This window comes from Bombina bombina, chromosome 6, assembly GCF_027579735.1.
Source record: "Bombina bombina isolate aBomBom1 chromosome 6, aBomBom1.pri, whole genome shotgun sequence".
In the NCBI taxonomy this organism is placed as follows: Eukaryota; Metazoa; Chordata; class Amphibia; order Anura; family Bombinatoridae; genus Bombina; species Bombina bombina.
In genome coordinates this window covers 717,011,060-717,029,849 of record NC_069504.1, presented here as the reverse complement: position 1 = coordinate 717,029,849, position 18,790 = coordinate 717,011,060, and the positions used below count along the sequence as shown (strand labels likewise).

Sequence of the window (18,790 nt, the reverse complement as noted above, 5' to 3'; positions counted from 1 at the left end):
ATTAATACCCTGCAAAGGTTCCCAATTGGAATTCTTTTAGAATTCCTCGAGTTCTTGAGTTCCTGCTTTGAGGCTTAGATAAACGTTTATCAGCCAGTTCTCTGAAGGGGCAGATTTCAGCTCTTTCTGTTCTGTTTCATAAGAAAAGTGCTAAAATTCCCGAATTTCAGGCCTTTGTTCAGGCTCTGATTAGGATTAAACCAGTTATTTTTCTAATTTCTCATTGGAATCTGAATCTGCTTTTGAGGGTTTTTCAAACTCCTCCTTTTGGATCTTCAGCTTTTATCTTGGAAGATTATTTTTCTTCTAGCTATTTATTCAGTTAGAAGAGTCTCTGAGCTTTCAGATTTGTCTTGCGATCCTCCTTTTCTAAATTTTTATTTTTATCAGGATAAGGCTGTTCTTCAAAGTTATTCTTTTCTTCCTAAAGTGGTATCTACAAATACTATCAATCAGAAAATTGTGGTTCCTTCTTTTTGTCCTGCTCCTAAGAATTCTAAAGAGCGTTTTCTCCACAACTTGGATGTTGTAAGAGCTCTTAAATACTATGTGAATTATTTCAGACTCGGGCATCGCAAAGGTCAGACAGCTACGGCTGTTACTTTAGAAGACTGGCTTAAAGCTTTAATTCGCAAGGTTTATTGGGTTACCCAGAAAACTCCCCCGATCGTATTACTGCTTATTCCACTTAAGCAATTGCTACTTATTGGGCCTTTGTAATGAGGCTTCTATTGATCAGATTTGTATGGCAGTTGCTTGGTCTTTCCACACTTTTTGATGTGTATACTTTTTCTGAGGCTGCCTTTGACAGGAAAGTTCTCTGGGCTGTAGTGCCTGAATAGTAATGTCCTGCCTTCACTACTGTTCTCCCTATTCACAGTGATCTTGTGCACTCCACAACTTTGATATTGATTTCTACATGTTCTGATGAAAGAAAACAAAATGTATGCTTAACTGATTAATTTCTTTCATGATGGTAAGAGTCCATGAGCCACACCCTTTATTTTTCTTTAGGTGGTGGCAGTACTTGTTTTGTGCTTCTTTGCCCCACTTTATCTTTCCTGCTTTTGTGTTTTCCTCATCTACTTGACTATAATATGTATGACTGAGGATCATGGGAAGTGGGAGGGATTTAAAGCTCTGGTGTTTTTTTTTTTTTTGCCTACTCCTAGTGGTCAGGAGGGTAATATTCCCACATCTGATGACTCATGGAATATCTCCATCATGAAGGAAATTAGTTTAAGCATACTTTTTTTTGTTTAATCTCGTACTTAGGCAAACTGGCAGTTAATGATAAAACCAGGAACCTAAAAGTGTTGTCTGTCAGTACTGTTCAAATCTGTTGGTTCAGTGTATCCTAGTTTTGGTATCCTTTTATATTAACTGAAAGCCACAGTAATGCTGCTGGTGATATTCCAGGCTTGGTAACTAATAATAAAGTTTGTAGATGGTCTGCAATTTTCTCAGCTCTGATACCACAGATAGGAAAACGTCTGTTGCTGTGCAAAAGCTTTTCATGGTGCCATCCTACAAACCCTTGAAAGAATAAGCATGCAAGGTAACACTCAGATGTACCTATGAATTATGTACCAAATCTAACCCAAATTTCAAAACTAAAAATGCCCAAGGAAACCAATGATCTAAGATAATGCAGCCAGTATATAGTTCAAGTTTCCAGTTCCTGGGTAAAAAGTACAGTTTTCAGAGTGCATTACAGTAATAGCTGGAAAAAAAAAATGAATGTGCAATGCAATAATTTATTACTATGATTGATTGATCTATTTTATAGGGGGTTAATATCCCTTAATCTAGAAGACTATAACCCCTGGAATGGTGTGAACCTTTATACTTAAACTAACAGTTTCACAACGATTCTAAACCGTTTATGTATGAATCAATGCCAGTATCCTTTTGACTAAGCCCTGGTTTGTTTTTTGTTTTTTTATTATAGGGTCACCCTTTCATGGAAAGCCTACGAGAGAACAAACCTTTGCTTTGGAGTATTATCTTGTCAGGCTTAGCGATTGTGTGCCTCTTATCTGGCTCTTCTCCAGAATTCAATGAACAATTTGGCCTGGTAGACATCCCCATGGAGGTATATATTGTGAACTTGCTTAGTCCTTTAAATGATCAAATTTAAAGGGGCGTTAAACCCAAACATTTTCTTTCATGATTCAGGTAGAAAATACAATTTTAAACATTCCAATTTACTTCTATTATCCAATTTGCTTCATTCTTTAGATATCCTTTGCTAAAGAAATAGTAATGCACATGGGTGAGCCAATCACATGAGGCATCTGTGTGCAGCCACCAATGAGAAGCTACTGAGCCTATCTAGATATGCTTTTCAGGAAAGAATATCAAGAGAATGAAACAAATTAGATAATAGAAGTAAATTAGGAAGTTGTTTAAAATGGTATTCTCTATCTGAATCATGAAAGAAAAAATGTGGGTTTAATGTCCCTTTAAACTTTTTTTTTCTTAATTAAAGATAAAGCAATTTATCCAGTAATTTTAAAGTGATATTTTTTACTATAGTTATGCCACGTTCTGTATTTTTTTGTATAATAGTAGTATTATATAGTTTTTCTTTGATTCAGATAGAGCATGCAATTTTAAACAACGTTCTAATTTATTAATTTTTCTTCGTACTCTTATATTGTGTTGAAAAGCAGGGATGTAAGTTCAGGAGCCAGCCCATATTTGGAGCACTATACGGCAGCAGCTTTGCAAGAATGTTATCCTTTTGCAATAGCACTAGATGGCAGCACTATTTCCTGTCATATAGTTCTCCAAACACCTACCTAACTAGCTCTTAAACAAAGAATGCCATGGGAACAAAGCAAAGTTGATGATATAAGTAAATTGGAAATAGTTTTTTTAAAATTGTGTGCTCTGTCTAAATAAAAAAAAAATTTCAGTTTCATATCCCTTTAAAGGGACAGTCTACATTAGATAATCCATTTATTACCCAGTTTTGCACAACCAACACAGTTATATTAATATACTTTTTACCTCTGTGATTTACCTCTAAGCATCTTCTGACAGCCCCCTGATCACATGACTGTGACTGTTTAAAATCTGTTGAGTTGCATTTAGTATTGTGTTGTGCCAACTCTTAAATAACTTCCCGGGCGTGAACACGTTGTTATCTATATGGCCCACATGTACAATCAGTCTCCTGTTATGAAAAGCAAATAGAAAATCATGTGATTAAGAGACTGTCAATAGAGCCTTTGAAATTTAGAGGTTTAACTGTTATAAAGTAAATTAATCTAACAAAGTTGGTTGTGCAAAGCTGGGGAATGGGTTAGTTAAAGACTGTCCCTTTAAAGTTATATAATGGATGTCAAAATTAAACTTTCATGATTCAGTTTATTTTTATTACTAAAGGGTCATTATAAATACATTTTTATAAGCATATCATAGTATTGAGGTTATTCCCGGTCTCCCTCTAGTCATGGATTCTGTCATGTTGAAATCTTGCTTTCACTGCATTCCAATGTTGATGTGTTCAAACATTGTTGCCAATATTCCTGACATATACTGTAGTGCTCAAGGCATGCCCCTAAGCCTACCTAGCTATGCTGTTATGGAAAAGGGCCTACAAATGGAGCCAAAAGAGATGTAACTTTCTAATGACACTGAGTCTACAGATCATCATCAATTACTGTTGGGAATATCACTCCTGGCCAGCAGGAGGAGGCAAAGAGCATCACTTCCCTACCCACAATCCCCCAGTCATTCTCTTTGCCTACAGTGCAAGGAGGAGGTGAAGTTTAGATGTCTGATAAGAAGTTTTCTTCAATCAAGATTTTATTATTTTGAAGCCGAGTAGGTTTGCTCTGATCTTTCATGGGGTCTAGCCTTGGTCCATGTCAGTCTCTTCAGTAGGACAGTGGTGGCTTTTGAGCAATTGGGAACTTGTGAGGTACAATCCTCTCTGTGTTTTCCCAAGGTTGTTGCTGCCCTAATCAGAAAGCCTGAGTAGGTTTACTCATTTTCTTTCTTATTCCACTGGTCGATGTGAGGTGCTGCACCCTCTCAAACCAGGTGAGCTGTCCTGCTGCCGGGCAGACTGTTTTTCAGGTAAATGCCATTTTGATTTTTTCTGGGGAAAGGAACAAGCAGAAAAAATTGGCACTTCAGCAGTTAACTACTGCTTCAACAGGGTGCTTTTCTTTACCCAGCTAAGGAAGGGTTAATTTATGGGCAGTTGTTTGGCAGGTACTGGGAGACAGTGAGGAGACCTTTTATTTTATTTAATTGGTGGCTCAGCTGTGCTGTTTACTCTGGTAGTGATCTGGGCAGCACTGTCTATTTATTATTGCGGCTATGTATTATCCCTTTGACCACCGGGACCACTCCTGATCTTATTAGGGGAGGGTCCTTGTTAGAGGCGGGTTAGTTTTTAGGAGCGCTTTCAGTTGCGCTGTCGGCTTCTGCTAGGAGAGTTGGTGACGCAGTTATGGCTGCTTTGGGAGAGAAAATTAGTTAAAGTGAAAGTACATTTTTTCCCTCAGCAATACATCTATGTAATATTTAGCAGTAGTATATATGCATCGCTGTGTTTTTTTTAATTTATTTTCTTTGCCAAAATTTACGTTATTTTATTTCCCTACCGTGTTTGTCCTTGCCCCGCCCACCCTCCTCTTCCTGTATTTTTAGGCCTTTACGTATAGTGGTCCCACCCGCTCTATTCGTACCTTAAATGCGCGTTCACGATCACGGAACACATTACGCATGCGCAAATCAAAGATTAGGGCTGCAATGCGCATGCGATTTTGTTCTCACCCTAATATGCTCTTCAATATTGTTACAGAGCAGCAGTGTCCACATATGACTTTCTCGGCAGAAACGGAGAAAAATCTTGCGCATGCGCGAATTGGGCATGCACGTCCGACAGAATTGTGTGTAGAACAGAGTTTGCGCATGCGTATTAGAATACCTATTTTGATGACGTAGCTTCACGGCCACCGATCAGCCAGAAAGTCAATTGGATTAAATAAAAACGTGACAAGGAAGGAAAATTATGTATTTGTAAGCGTGGAGATTTAAAAATCGGAAAAATAGTTTGTATTTGGCGAAAATGTTATTTAGAAATAGCTAGCTTAAAGAAAAACGATGAATTAAACTCCTATTATTTTTAACTAACAGATCTAACTGTGCTAAGCTGACCACCTAACTTTACTTTCACTTAAAAAAGCCGTTATAGGTCTGAAACAGACTTTTGGGAGTAGAATTAAGTTTCTTCTGGCTGCAGGACAGGTAGGCACCTCAGTGGGTTGCCTGGGGTTTATTGCGGTCTTTGCTCCTTTCATCAACAATTAATTTAAAGGCACAGTACACTCATTTCCATCTTAATATGGTTAGAGTCGACAGCTGCATTCCTTACTTGTGGAAAATACTGAACCTGGCCACCAGGAGGAGGCAGACACCCCAGCCAAAGGCTTAAATACCTCTCCCACTTCCTCATAACCCCAGTCATTCTTTGCCTTTCGTCACAGGAGGTTGGCAGAGAAGTGTTTGAAGATTTTAGAGTAGTCTCTTATGGAGAGTCGTACTCTTCAAGATGGGACTGGAGTTTTAAGTAGTCCTGTCAGCCTCTCAGTGAGAGCATGGATGAAAGTTAGAGTCCGGAGATGCAGGGAGAGTCCTTTCTGCAAAACCATCCCGACTCATATTAACAGCTGCATAAGCAATCAGCGTTGAAGAGTTTCGATTCCTGCTTTCTTCACTCAAGTCCATGTCAGAAGCTATGCTACTATCTGTCACACTTGAAGGGCTGTGTTCCTGTTCCACAGCGTAGATTCTAGTAAGATCGTTTCATATTTTATACATGTATAAAGCAAGAAGACAGGGTCACAGTGTGACTCCTTTTATCTGTATAGAATCAAGGGTTAATATCTCCTGAGGGGGATTATTGAACAGGGGGGAATAATCTTATATTTTATTTCTCTTGTAAGATGTATCAAGTCCACGGATTCATCCTTACTTGTGGGATGTTCTCCTTCCCAACAGGAAGTGGCAAAGAGAGCACCCACTGAAGAGCGGTCTATATAGCTCCCCCCTTAGCTCCACCCCCCCGGTCATTCTCTTTGCCTACTCTAAGAAACTAGGAAGGGCAGAGCGAGTGTGGTGACAAAAATGTTAGTTTTTTATTTCTCAAGCAAAAGTTTATTTTAAATGGTACTGGTGTGTACTATTTACACTCTGACAGAAAAGGGATGAAGATTTCTGCAAGGAGGATTATGATCTTAGCACTTTGTAACTAAGATCCACTGCTGTTCTCACAAGGGCTGAAGAGTACAGGAAAACTTCAGTTGGGGGAACGGTTTGCATGCTAAGCTGCATATGAGGTATGTTCAGTCTATATTTTTTCTAGACAGACAGTGTTAATTCTAGAAAAGGCGGGCAATATCCCCATGAGGGAAGGGTAAGCTGTATTCAGACACTTGGATAGGAATTTCAGCTTGCTTGAAGGGCTCATAAGTTACTGGTGACACTGTTAGGAAAAAACGTTTCTCTTGTTAAGTGTATCCAGTCCACGGATCATCCATTACTTATGGGATATTAACTCCTCCCCAACAGGAAGTGCAAGAGGATTCACCCAGCAGAGCTGCTATATAGCTCCTCCCCTAACTGCCATTACCAGTCATTCTCTTGCACCCAACGAATAGATAGGATGTGTGAGAGGACTGTGGTGATTATACTTAGTTTCATACCTTCAATCAAAAGTTTGTTATTTTATAATAGCACCGGAGTGTGTTATTCCTTCTCTGGTAGAATTTGAAGAAGAATCTACCTGAGTTTTTCTATGATTTTAGCCGGAGTAGTTAAGATCATATTGCTGTTTCTCGGCCATCTGAGGAGAGGTAAACTTCAGATCAGGGGACAGCGGGCAGATTAATCTGCAAAGAGGTATGTAGCAGCTTATTATTTTCTGACAATGGAATTGATGAGAAAATTCTGCCATACCGATATAATGTAAACTCAGCCTTAAATGCAGTAGCAGCAACTGGTATCAGGCTGTCATGTATGTATATTTTACACTTCAGTATTCTGGGGAATGGCACTTCACTGGAATTATACTGTATGCATAAAACTTTAGCCTAATTTGCAGGGACTAGCAACAGGCTTTTTAATAACACTCAATTTATTAATGTTAAACGTTTTTTGCTGGCATGTAAAATCGTTTAATTTTCTGAGGTACTGGGTGAAAAAATGTTTTGGGCACTATTTTTTTCCACTTGGCAGTCGTTTTATTTAATTTATGACAGTTTACTGATCTCTCTCACTGTTATGTGTGAGGGGGAGGGGCCTTTTTTGGCGCTTTTGCTACGCATCAAAAAATTCAGTCAGAAGTTTGTCTTCCCTGCATGATCCGGTTCATCTCTACAGAACTCAGGGGTCTTCAAAACTTGTTTTGAGGGAGGTAATCACTCACAGCAGAGCTGTGAGATTGTAGTTGACTGTGATAAAAAAACGTTTATTTCTGTATTTTTTTTCTGCTATCAGGGTTAGTTATCCTTTGCTAATGGGAGCAATCCTTTGCTAAAATTGTGTTTTTTACAAAGATTTGATGCTATAACTTTTCAGTTTATTAATTTTCAACTGTCATAACTTTTTCTGTGCTTCTTATAGGCACAGTACGTTTTCATATTATAGTAAATTACTTGAAAAGTATTTCCAAGTTGCTAGTTTATTTGCTAGTGTGTTAAACATGTCTGATTCAGAGGAAGATATCTGTGCTATATGTGCTAAAGCCAAAGTGGAGCCCAATAGAAATTTATGTACTAACTGTATTGATGCTACTTTAAATAAAAGTCAATCTGTACAAATTGAACATATTTCACCAAACAACGAGGGGAGAGTTATGCCGACTAACTCGCCTCACGTGTCAGTACCTGCATCTTCCGCTCGGGAGGTGCGTGATATTGTAGCGCCGAGTACATCTGGGCGGCCATTACAAATCACATTACAGGATATGGCTACTGTTATGACTGAAGTTTTGGCTAAATTACCAGAACTAAGAGGTAAGCGTGATCACTCTGGGGTGAGAACAGAGTGCGCTGATAATATTAGGGCCATGTCAGACACTGCGTCACAATTTGCAGAACATGAGGACGGAGAGCTTCATTCTGCGGGTGACGGTTCTGATCCAAACAAACTGGATTCAGATATTTCAAATTTTAAATTTAAGCTGGAAAACCTCCGTGTATTACTAGGGGAGGTGTTAGCGGCTCTGAATGATTGTAACACAGTTGCAATACCAGAGAAAATGTGTAGGTTGGATAAATATTTTGCGGTACCAGCGAGTACTGACGTTTTTCCTATACCTAAGAGACTTACTGAAATTGTTACTAAGGAGTGGGATAGACCCGGTGTGCCGTTCTCACCCCCTCCGATATTTAGAAAGATGTTTCCAATAGACGCCACCACACGGGACTTATGGCAAACGGTCCCTAAGGTGGAGGGAGCAGTTTCTACTTTAGCTAAGCGTACCACTATCCCGGTGGAGGATAGCTGTGCCTTTTCAGATCCAATGGATAAAAAGTTAGAGGGTTACCTTAAGAAAATGTTTGTTCAACAAGGTTTTATATTGCAACCTCTTGCATGCATTGCGCCTGTCACGGCTGCAGCAGCATTTTGGTTTGAGTCTCTGGAAGAGACACTTGAATCAGCTCCATTAGATGAGATTACACACAAGCTTAAAGCCCTTAAGTTAGCTAACTCATTTATTTCAGATGCCGTAGTACATTTAACTAAACTTACGACTAAGAATTCCGGATTCGCCATTCAGGCACGCAGAGCACTGTGGCTAAAATCCTGGTCAGCTGACGTTACTTCTAAATCTAAATTGCTTAATATACCTTTCAAAGGGCAGACCTTATTCGGGCCCGGGTTGAAAGAAATTATCGCTGACATTACAGGAGGTAAAGGCCATGCCCTGCCTCAAGACAGAGCCAAACCTAAGGCTAGACAGTCTAATTTTCGTTCCTTTCGTAATTTCAAAGCAGGAGCAGCATCAACTTCCTCTGCACCAAAACAGGAAGGAGCTGTTGCTCGCTACAGACAAGGCTGGAGACCTAACCAGTCCTGGAACAAGGGCAAGCAGGCCAGGAAACCTGCTGCTGCCCCTAAGACAGCATGAATCGAGGGCCCCCGATCCGGGAACGGATCTAGTGGGGGGCAGACTTTCTCTCTTCGCCCAGGCTTGGGCAAGAGATGTCCAGGATCCCTGGGCGTTAGAGATCATATCTCAGGGATACCTTCTAGACTTCAAATTCTCTCCCCCAAGAGGGAGATTTCATCTGTCAAGGTTGTCAACAAACCAAATAAAGAAAGAGGCGTTTCTACGCTGCGTACAAGATCTTTTATTAATGGGAGTGATCCATCCGGTTCCGCGGTCGGAACAAGGACAAGGGTTTTACTCAAATCTGTTTGTGGTTCCTAAAAAAGAGGGAACTTTCAGGCCAATCTTGGATTTAAAGATCCTAAACAAATTCCTAAGAGTTACATCGTTCAAAATGGAAACTATTCGGACAATTTTACCCATGATCCAAAAGGGTCAGTACATGACCACAGTGGATTTAAAGGATGCTTACCTTCACATACCGATTCACAAAGATCTTTACCGGTATCTAAGGTTTGCCTTTCTAGACAGGCATTACCAGTTTGTAGCTCTTCCATTCGGATTGGCTACGGCTCCGAGAATCTTCACAAAGGTTCTGGGTGCTCTTCTGGCGGTACTAAGACCGCAAGGAATTGCGGTAGCTCCATACCTAGACGACATTCTGATACAAACTTCAAGCTTTCAAACTGCCAAGTCTCATACAGAGTTAGTACTGGCATTTCTAAGGTCGCATGGATGGAAGGTGAACGAAAAGAAGAGTTCTCTCTTTCCACTCACAAGAGTTCCCTTATTGGGGACTCTTATAGATTCTGTAGAAATGAAGATTTACCTGACAGAAGACAGGTTAACAAAGCTTCAAAATGCATGCCGTGTCCTTCATTCCATTCAACACCCGTCAGTAGCTCAATGCATGGAGGTGATGGGCTTAATGGTAGCAGCAATGGACATAGTACCCTTTGCACGCCTACATCTCAGACCGCTGCAATTGTGCATGCTAAGTCAGTGGAATGGGGATTACTCAGACTTGTCCCCTACTCTGAATCTGGATCAAGAGACCAGAAATTCTCTTCTATGGTGGCTTTCTCGGCCACATCTGTCCAGGGGGATGCCATTCAGCAGGCCGGACTGGACAATTGTAACAACAGACGCCAGCCAACTAGGTTGGGGCGCTGTCTGGAATTCTCTGAAGGCTCAGGGACAATGGAATCAGGAGGAGAGTCTCCTACCAATAAACATTCTGGAATTGAGAGCAGTTCTCAATGCCCTTCTGGCTTGGCCCCAGTTAACAACTCGGGGGTTCATCAGTTTTCAGTCGGACAACATCACGACTGTAGCTTACATCAACCATCAGGGAGGGACAAGAAGCTCCCTAGCAATGATGGAAGTATCAAAGATAATTCGCTGGGCAGAGTCTCACTCTTGCCACCTGTCAGCAATCCACATCCCGGGAGTGGAGAACTGGGAGGCGGATTTCTTAAGTCGTCAGACTTTTCATCCGGGGGAGTGGGAACTTCATCCGGAGGTCTTTGCCCAAATACTTCGACGTTGGGGCAAACCAGAGATAGATCTCATGGCGTCTCGACAGAACGCCAAGCTTCCTCGTTACGGGTCCAGATCCAGGGATCCGGGAGCGGTTCTGATAGATGCTTTGACAGCACCTTGGACCTTCGGGATGGCTTATGTGTTTCCACCCTTCCCGATGCTTCCTCGATTGATTGCCAGAATCAAACAGGAGAGAGCATCAGTGATTCTAATAGCGCCTGCATGGCCACGCAGGACTTGGTATGCAGATCTAGTGGACATGTCATCCTGTCCACCTTGGTCGCTACCTCTGAAACGGGACCTTCTGATCCAGGGTCCCTTCAAACATCAAAATCTAATTTCTCTGAAGCTGACTGCTTGGAAATTGAACGCTTGATTTTATCAAAACGTGGTTTTTCTGAGTCAGTTATTGATACCTTAATACAGGCTAGGAAGCCTGTTACCAGAAAGATTTACCATAAGATATGGCGCAAATACTTATATTGGTGCGAATCCAAGAGTTACTCATGGAGTAAGGTTAGGATTCCGAGGATATTGTCTTTTCTACAAGAAGGTTTAGAAAAGGGTTTATCCGCTAGTTCCTTAAAGGGACAGATTTCAGCTCTGTCCATTCTTTTACACAAACGTCTGTCAGAAGTTCCGGACGTTCAATCTTTTTGTCAGGCTTTAGCTAGGATCAAGCCTGTGTTTAAAACTGTTGCTCCACCATGGAGTTTGAACTTAGTTCTTAATGTTTTACAGGGGGTTCCGTTTGAACCCCTTCATTCCATTGATATCAAGTTGTTATCTTGGAAAGTTCTGTTTTTAATGGCGATTTCCTCGGCTCGAAGAGTCTCTGAGTTATCTGCCTTACATTGTGATTCTCCTTATCTGATTTTTCATTCAGACAAGGTAGTTCTGCGTACTAAACCTGGGTTCCTACCTAAGGTGGTCACTAACAGGAATATCAATCAAGAGATTGTGGTTCCATCTTTGTGTCCTAATCCTTCTTCGAAAAAGGAACGTCTGCTACACAATCTAGATGTAGTCCGTGCCCTGAAATTTTATCTACAGGCAACTAAGGATTTTCGACAAACGTCTTCCCTGTTTGTCGTTTATTCTGGTCAGAGGAGAGGTCAAAAAGCTTCGGCTACCTCTCTCTCCTTTTGGCTTCGTAGCATAATACGGTTAGCCTATGAGACTGCTGGACAGCAGCCTCCTGAAAGAATTACAGCACATTCTACTAGAGCTGTGGCTTCCACTTGGGCCTTTAAGAATGAGGCTTCTGTTGAACAGATTTGCAAGGCTGCAACTTGGTCTTCTCTTCATACTTTTTCCAAATTTTACAAATTTGACACTTTTGCTTCTTCGGAGGCTGTTTTTGGGAGAAAGGTTCTTCAGGCAGTGGTTCCTTCCGTATAAAGAGCCTGCCTGTCCCTCCCGTCATCCGTGTACTTTAGCTTTGGTATTGGTATCCCATAAGTAATGGATGATCCGTGGACTGGATACACTTAACAAGAGAAAACATAATTTATGCTTACCTGATAAATTTATTTCTCTTGTAGTGTATCCAGTCCACGGGCCGCCCTGTCACTTTAAGGCAGGTAATTTTTCCATTAAACTACAGTCACCACTGCACCCTATGGTTTTCCTTTCTCTGCATGTTTTCGGTCGAATGACTGGTAATGGCAGTTAGGGGAGGAGCTATATAGCAGCTCTGCTGGGTGAATCCTCTTGCACTTCCTGTTGGGGAGGAGTTAATATCCCATAAGTAATGGATGATCCGTGGACTGGATACACTACAAGAGAAATAAATTTATCAGGTAAGCATAAATTATGTTTTTTGTTTGTTCAGTAAATGTTGCAATTATAACACTTTTTTGAAGGGACTAAAGGGGTCATTGTGGCTGTTTTATGTTTTTTTAACCCACATGGTTTAACCCACATGGCCTCAAAACATCGAGTGAGGTGGGAGGGGCCTATTTTCGCGCCTCAGTTGCACAGTTTCTTTTCCTTAGAGACATCCAACTGCTTCTCCAGTGGTTCCTGCTGTGTTTCAGGGCTGTAAAGGAGGTTTTTTCCCCACAAATCGTTCTGAAGGGCAGGTAGGCACCAAAGCAGAGCTATTTACCGGTTTTGACGTTTTTTCAATCTGGTTTTGCCATTAAGGGGTTAATTGTTTATTTGCATAGCTGTGCAAAGTTACTAAGGCTGTAAAATACTACTGTAAAAATTTTGTTAAGTTTACTGCTTTTTTACACTGTTTTGCTGAACTTGTGCAGCTTTTTTTCTCTTAAAGGCACAGTACCGTTTTATTTCTAAGTGTTATTTACTTTGATTATAGTGTTTTCCAAGCTTGCTTGTTACATTACTAGCCTGTTTAACATGTCTGACACCAAGGAAAATCCTTGTTCAATATGTTTGGAAGCCATTGTGGAACCCCCTGTTAGAATGTGTCCCAATTGTACTGATATGTCTATAAATTATAAAGAACATATGTTAGCGCTTAAAAATAGAGCAATAGATGATTCTCAGTCAGAAGTAAATGAGGGTTCACCATCTAGCTCTCCCCAAGTGTCACAACTAGTAACGCCCGCACAAGTGAAGCCAAGTACCTCTAGTGCGTCTAATTCATTTACTTTACAAGACATGGCCACAGTTATGAATACAACCCTCACAGAGGTTTTATCCAAACTGCCTGGTTTACAAGGAAAGCGCGACAGCTCTGGGTTAAGGAAAAATGCTGAGCCGTCTCATGCTTTAGTAGCCGTATCCGATATGCCCTCACAATGCTCTGAAGGGGTGAGGGATTTGTTATCTGAGGGAGACAGATTCTGATATGACGGCCTTTAAATTTAAGCTTGAACACCTCCGCTTATTGCTCAGGGAGTTATTAGCAACTCTAGATGATTGTGACCCTATAGTGGTCCCAGAGAAATTGTGTAAAATGGATAGATACTTAGAGGTTCCTGTTTACACTGATGTTTTTCCAGTCCCTAAGAGGATTGTGAATATTATTGCTAAGGAGTGGGATAGACAAGGTATTCCGTTCACTCCCCCTCCTGTTTTAAAGAAAATGTTTCCCATATCTGACACCATAAGGGACTCATGGCAGACAGTTCCTAAGGTGGAGGGAGCTATTTCTTTCATGTAATTAGCAAGAGTCCATGAGCTAGTGACGTATGGGATATACATTCCTACCAGGAGGGGCAAAGTTTCCCAAACCTCAAAATGCCTATAAATACACCCCTCACCACACCCACAATTCAGTTTTACAAACTTTGCCTCCCATGGAGGTGGTGAAGTAAGTTTGTGCTAGATTCTTCGTTGATATGCGCTTCGCAGCAGGCTGGAGCCCGGTTTTCCTCTGAGTGCAGTGAATGTCAGAGGGATGTGAAGAGAGTATTGCCTATTTGAATTCAATGGTCTCCTTCTACAGGATCTATTTCATAGGTTCTCTGTTATCGGTCATAGAGATTCATCTCTTACCTCCCTTTTCAGATCGACAATATACTCTTATATACCATTACCTCTACTGATTCTCGTTTCAGTACTGGTTTGGCTGTCTACTATATGTAGATGAGTGTCTTAGGGTAAGTAAGTCTTATTTTTTATGACACTCTAAGCTATGGTTGGGTACTTTATATGTAAAGTTCTAAATATATGTGTTTAAACTTATATTTGCCTTGATTCGGGATAATCAGTATTCCTTATTTCAGACAGTCAGTTTCATTATTTGGGATAATGCATATGAAATATTTTTTCTTACCTTAAAATATTTTTTTTTTCAATTGACTTTTTTTCCCTGTGGGCTGTTAGGCTCGCGGGGGCTGAAAATGCTTCAATTTATTGCATCATTTTTGGCGCTGACGTTTTTGGCGCAAAAATGTTGTCATTTCCGGCGCCCTAATTGACGCCGGAAGTTTGCGTATGGTTGCATCATATTTGACGTTCAGACTTTTTTTGCACCAAAATTGTGGGCGTCGTTTTTTCGGCGTCGCAGGATGTGGCGTCATACTTTGCGCCAAAAAATATGGGCTTTGTACTTGGCGCCAATAATGTGGGCGTCATTTTTGGCGCCAATAATGTGGGCGTCATTTTTGGCGCCAAAAAATGTGGGCGTCATTCTTGTCTCCACCTTTTTATCACATTATTTCAGTCTCATTTTTCATTCCTTCTGGTTGCTAGAGGCTTGTTCATTTGGCATTTTTTCCCATTCCTGAAACTGTCATTTAAGGAATTTGATATTTTTGCTTTATATGTTGTTTTTTCTATTACATATTGCAAGATGTCTCAACATGACCCTGGATCAGAATCTACTTCTGGAAAGACGCTGCCTGATGCTGGTTCTACCAAAATTAAGTGCATATGTTGTAAACTTTTGGTAACTGTTCCTCCAGCTGTTGTTTGTGATAACTGTCATGATAAACCTTCTAATGCAGATTGTATTTCCATTAGTAATAATCCATTACCTGTTGTTGTTCCTTCAACATCTAATGTTCAGGATGTCCCTATTAATGTAAAAGAATTTGTTTCTAAATCTTTTAGGAAGGCTCTGTCTGTTATTCCTTCTTCCAGTAAGCGTAAAAGGTCTTTTAAAACTTCTCATATTTCAGATGAATTTTTAAGTGACCGTCATCATTCTGACTTATCTGTTTCTGATGAGGATCTTTCTGGTTCAGAAGATTCTGCCTCAGATATTGACACTGATAAATCTTCATATTTATTTAAGATGGAATTTATTCGTTCTTTACTTAAAGAAGTGTTAAATGCATTAGATATGGAGGAGTCTAGTCCTCTTGATACTAAATCTACTAAGCGTTTAAATTCGGTTTTCAAACCTCATGTAGTTATTCCTGAAGTTTTTCCAGTTCCTGATGCTATTTCAGAAGTAATTTCTAGGGAATGGAATAGTCTGGGTACTTCATTTACTCCTTCTCAAAGGTTTAAAAAATTGTACCCTGTGCCATCTGATAGATTAGAATTTTGGGATAAAATCCCTAAAGTTGATGGGGCTGTTTCTACTCTTGCTAAACGTACTACTATTCCTACGGCGGATAGTACTTCCTTTAAGGATCCTTTAGACAGGAAGATTGAATCCTTTCTAAGGAGAGCTTATTTATGTTCAGGTAATCTTCTTAGACCTGCTATTTCTTTGGCTGATGTTGCTGCAGCTTCCACTTTCTGGTTGGAGGCTTTAGCGCAACAAGTGTCAGACCATAATGTTTATAGCATTGTTAAACTTCTTCAACATGCTAATAACTTTATCTGTGATGCCATTTTTGATATCATTAGAATTGATGTCAGATATGTCTTTAGCTATCTTAGCTAGAAGAGCTTTATGGCTTAAATCTTGGAATGCAGATATGACTTCTAAGTCAACTTTGCTTTCTCTTTCTTTCCAAGGTAATACATTATTTGGTTCACAGTTGGATTCTATTATTTCAACTGTTACTGGGGAGGGAAAGGAACCTTTTTGCCTCAGGACAAAAAATCTAAAGGTAAATACAGGGCTGCTAATCGTTTTTGTTCCTTTCGTCAGAATAAAGAACAGAAGCCTGACCCTTCCCCTAAAGGAACGGTTTCCGTTTGGAAACCTTCTCCAGTCTGGAATAAATCCAAGCCTTTTAGAAGTCAAAGCCAGCTCCTAAATCCGCATGAAGGTGCGGCCCTCATTCCAGCACAGCTGGTAGGGGGCAGGTTACGATTTTTCAAAGATATTTGGATCAATTCGGTTCACAGTCTTTGGATTCAGAACATTGTTTCTCAAGGATACAGAATAGGTTTCAAGATAAGACCTCCTGTGAGAAGATTTTTTCTCTCTTGCATTCCAGTAAACCCAGTAAAGGCTCAGGCATTTCTGAAATGTGTTTCAGATCTAGAATTGGCTGGGATAATTGTACCAGTTCCAGTTCTGGAACGGGGTCTGGGGTTTTACTCAAATCTGTTCATTGTACCAAAGAAGGAGAATTCCTTCAGACCAGTTCTGGATCTAAAAATATTGAATCGTTATGTAAGAATACCAACATTCAAAATGGTGACTATAAGGACTATTCTGCCTTTTGTTCAGCAAGGGCATTATATGTCCACAATAGATTTACAGGATGCATATCTTCATATTCCAATTCATCCAGATCACTATCAGTTTCTGAGATTCTCTTTTCTAGACAAGCATTACCAGTTTGTTGCCCTTCCGTTTGGCCTAGCAACAGCTCCAAGGATCTTTTCAAAGGTTCTCGTGCCCTTATCTCTGTAATCAGAGAACAGGGTATTGCGGTATTTCCTTATTTGGACGATATATTGGTACTTGCTCAGTCTTTACATTCTGCAGAATCTCATACGAATCAACTTGTGTTGTTTCTTCAAAAACATGGTTGGAGGATCAATTTACTAAAGAGTTCTTTGATTCCTCAGACAAAGGTAACCTTTTTGGGCTTTCAAATAGATTCAGTGTCCATGACTTTGTCTCTAACAGGAAAGAGACGTCTGAAGTTGGTTTCAGCTTGTCAAAACCTTCAGTCTCAGTCGTTCCCTTCGGTAGCTTTTTGCATGGAAATTCTAGGTCTCATGACTGCTGCATCGGACGCGATCCCCTTTGCTCGTTTTCACATGAGACCTCTTCAGCTTTGTATGCTGAACCAGTGGTGCAGGGATTATACAAGGATATCTCAAATAATATCCTTAAATCCCAATGTTCGATCTTCTCTGACTTGGTGGTTGGATCACCATCGTTTAATTCAAGGGGCCTCTTTTGTTCGTCCAACCTGGACTGTGATCTCAACAGATGCGAGTCTTTCAGGTTGGGGAGCTGTATGGGGATCTCTGACAGCGCAGGGGGTTTGGGAATCTCAGGAGGCGAGATTACCAATCAACATTTTGGAACTCCGTGCGAATTTCAGAGCTCTTCAGTTCTGGCCTCTTCTGAAGAGAGAATCGTTTATTTGTTTTCAGACGGACAATGTCACAACTGTGGCGTATATCAATCATCAAGGTGGGACTCGCAGTCCTCAAGCTATGAAAGAAGTATCTCGGATACTTGTATGGGCGGAATCCAGCTCTTGTCTAATTTCTGCGGTTCACATCCCAGGTGTAGACAATTGGGAAGCGGATTACCTCAGTCGCCAGACGTTACATCTGGGCGAATGGTCTCTTCACCCAGAGGTATTTCTTCAGATTGTTCAAATCTGGGGACTTCCAGAAATAGATCTGATGGCCTCCCATCTAAACAAGAAACTTCCCAGGTATCTGTCCAGATCCAGGGATCCTCAGGCGGAAGCAGTGGACGCATTGTCGCTTCCTTGGAATTATCATCCTACTTATATCTTTCCGCCTCTAGTTCTTCTTCCAAGAGTGATTTCCAAAATTCTAATGGAACGTTCATTTGTACTGCTGGTGGCTCCAGCATGGCCTCACAGGTTTTGGTATGCGGATCTCATTCGGATGGCCAGTTGCCAACCTTGGACACTTCCGTTAAGACCAGACCTTCTACCTCAAGGCCCATTTTTCCATCAGGATCTCAAATCATTAAATTTGAAGGTATGGAAATTGAACGCTTGATTCTTAGTCATAGAGGTTTCTCTGACTCAGTAATTAATGCTATGTTTCAGGCTTGTAAATCTGTGTCTAGGAAGATTTATTATCGAGTCTGGAAGACTTACATTTCTTGGTGTTCTTCTCATAAGTTCTCCTGGCATTCTTTTAGAATTCCTAGAATTTTACAGTTTCTTCAGGATGGTTTGGATAAAGGTTATCTGCAAGTTCTTTGAAAGGACAAATCTCTGCTCTTTCTGTTCTTTATCACAGAAAGATTGCTATTCTTCCTGATATTCATTGTTTTGTACAGGCTTTGGTTCGTATCAAGCCTGTCATTAAGTCAATCTCTCCTCCTTAGAGTCTTAATTTGGTTCTGAGGGCTTTACAGGCTCCTCCGTTTGAACCTATGCATTCTCTGGATATTAAATTACTTTCTTGGAAAGTCTTGTTCCTTTTGGCCATCTCTTCTGCTAGAAGAGTTTCTGAGTTATCTGCTCTTTCTTGTGAATCTCCTTTTCTGATTTTTCATCAGGATAAGGCGGTGTTGCGGACTTCATTTCAATTTTTACCTAAGGTTGTGAATTCTAACAACATTCGTAG

At 40.6% G+C, this 18,790-nt stretch overlaps 1 protein-coding gene across 1 annotated transcript in view; it reads left to right on the top strand.

The window, feature by feature from the left end:
* ATP13A1 (ATPase 13A1) overlaps positions 1 to 18,790 on the top strand; it is a gene marked incomplete in the record, with an annotated part of 348,893 nt that overhangs the window by 301,830 nt on the left and 28,273 nt on the right. The window contains 1 exon segment of the mRNA XM_053717905.1: positions 1,952 to 2,095. Coding sequence (XP_053573880.1) covers positions 1,952 to 2,095 — 144 coding nt within the window.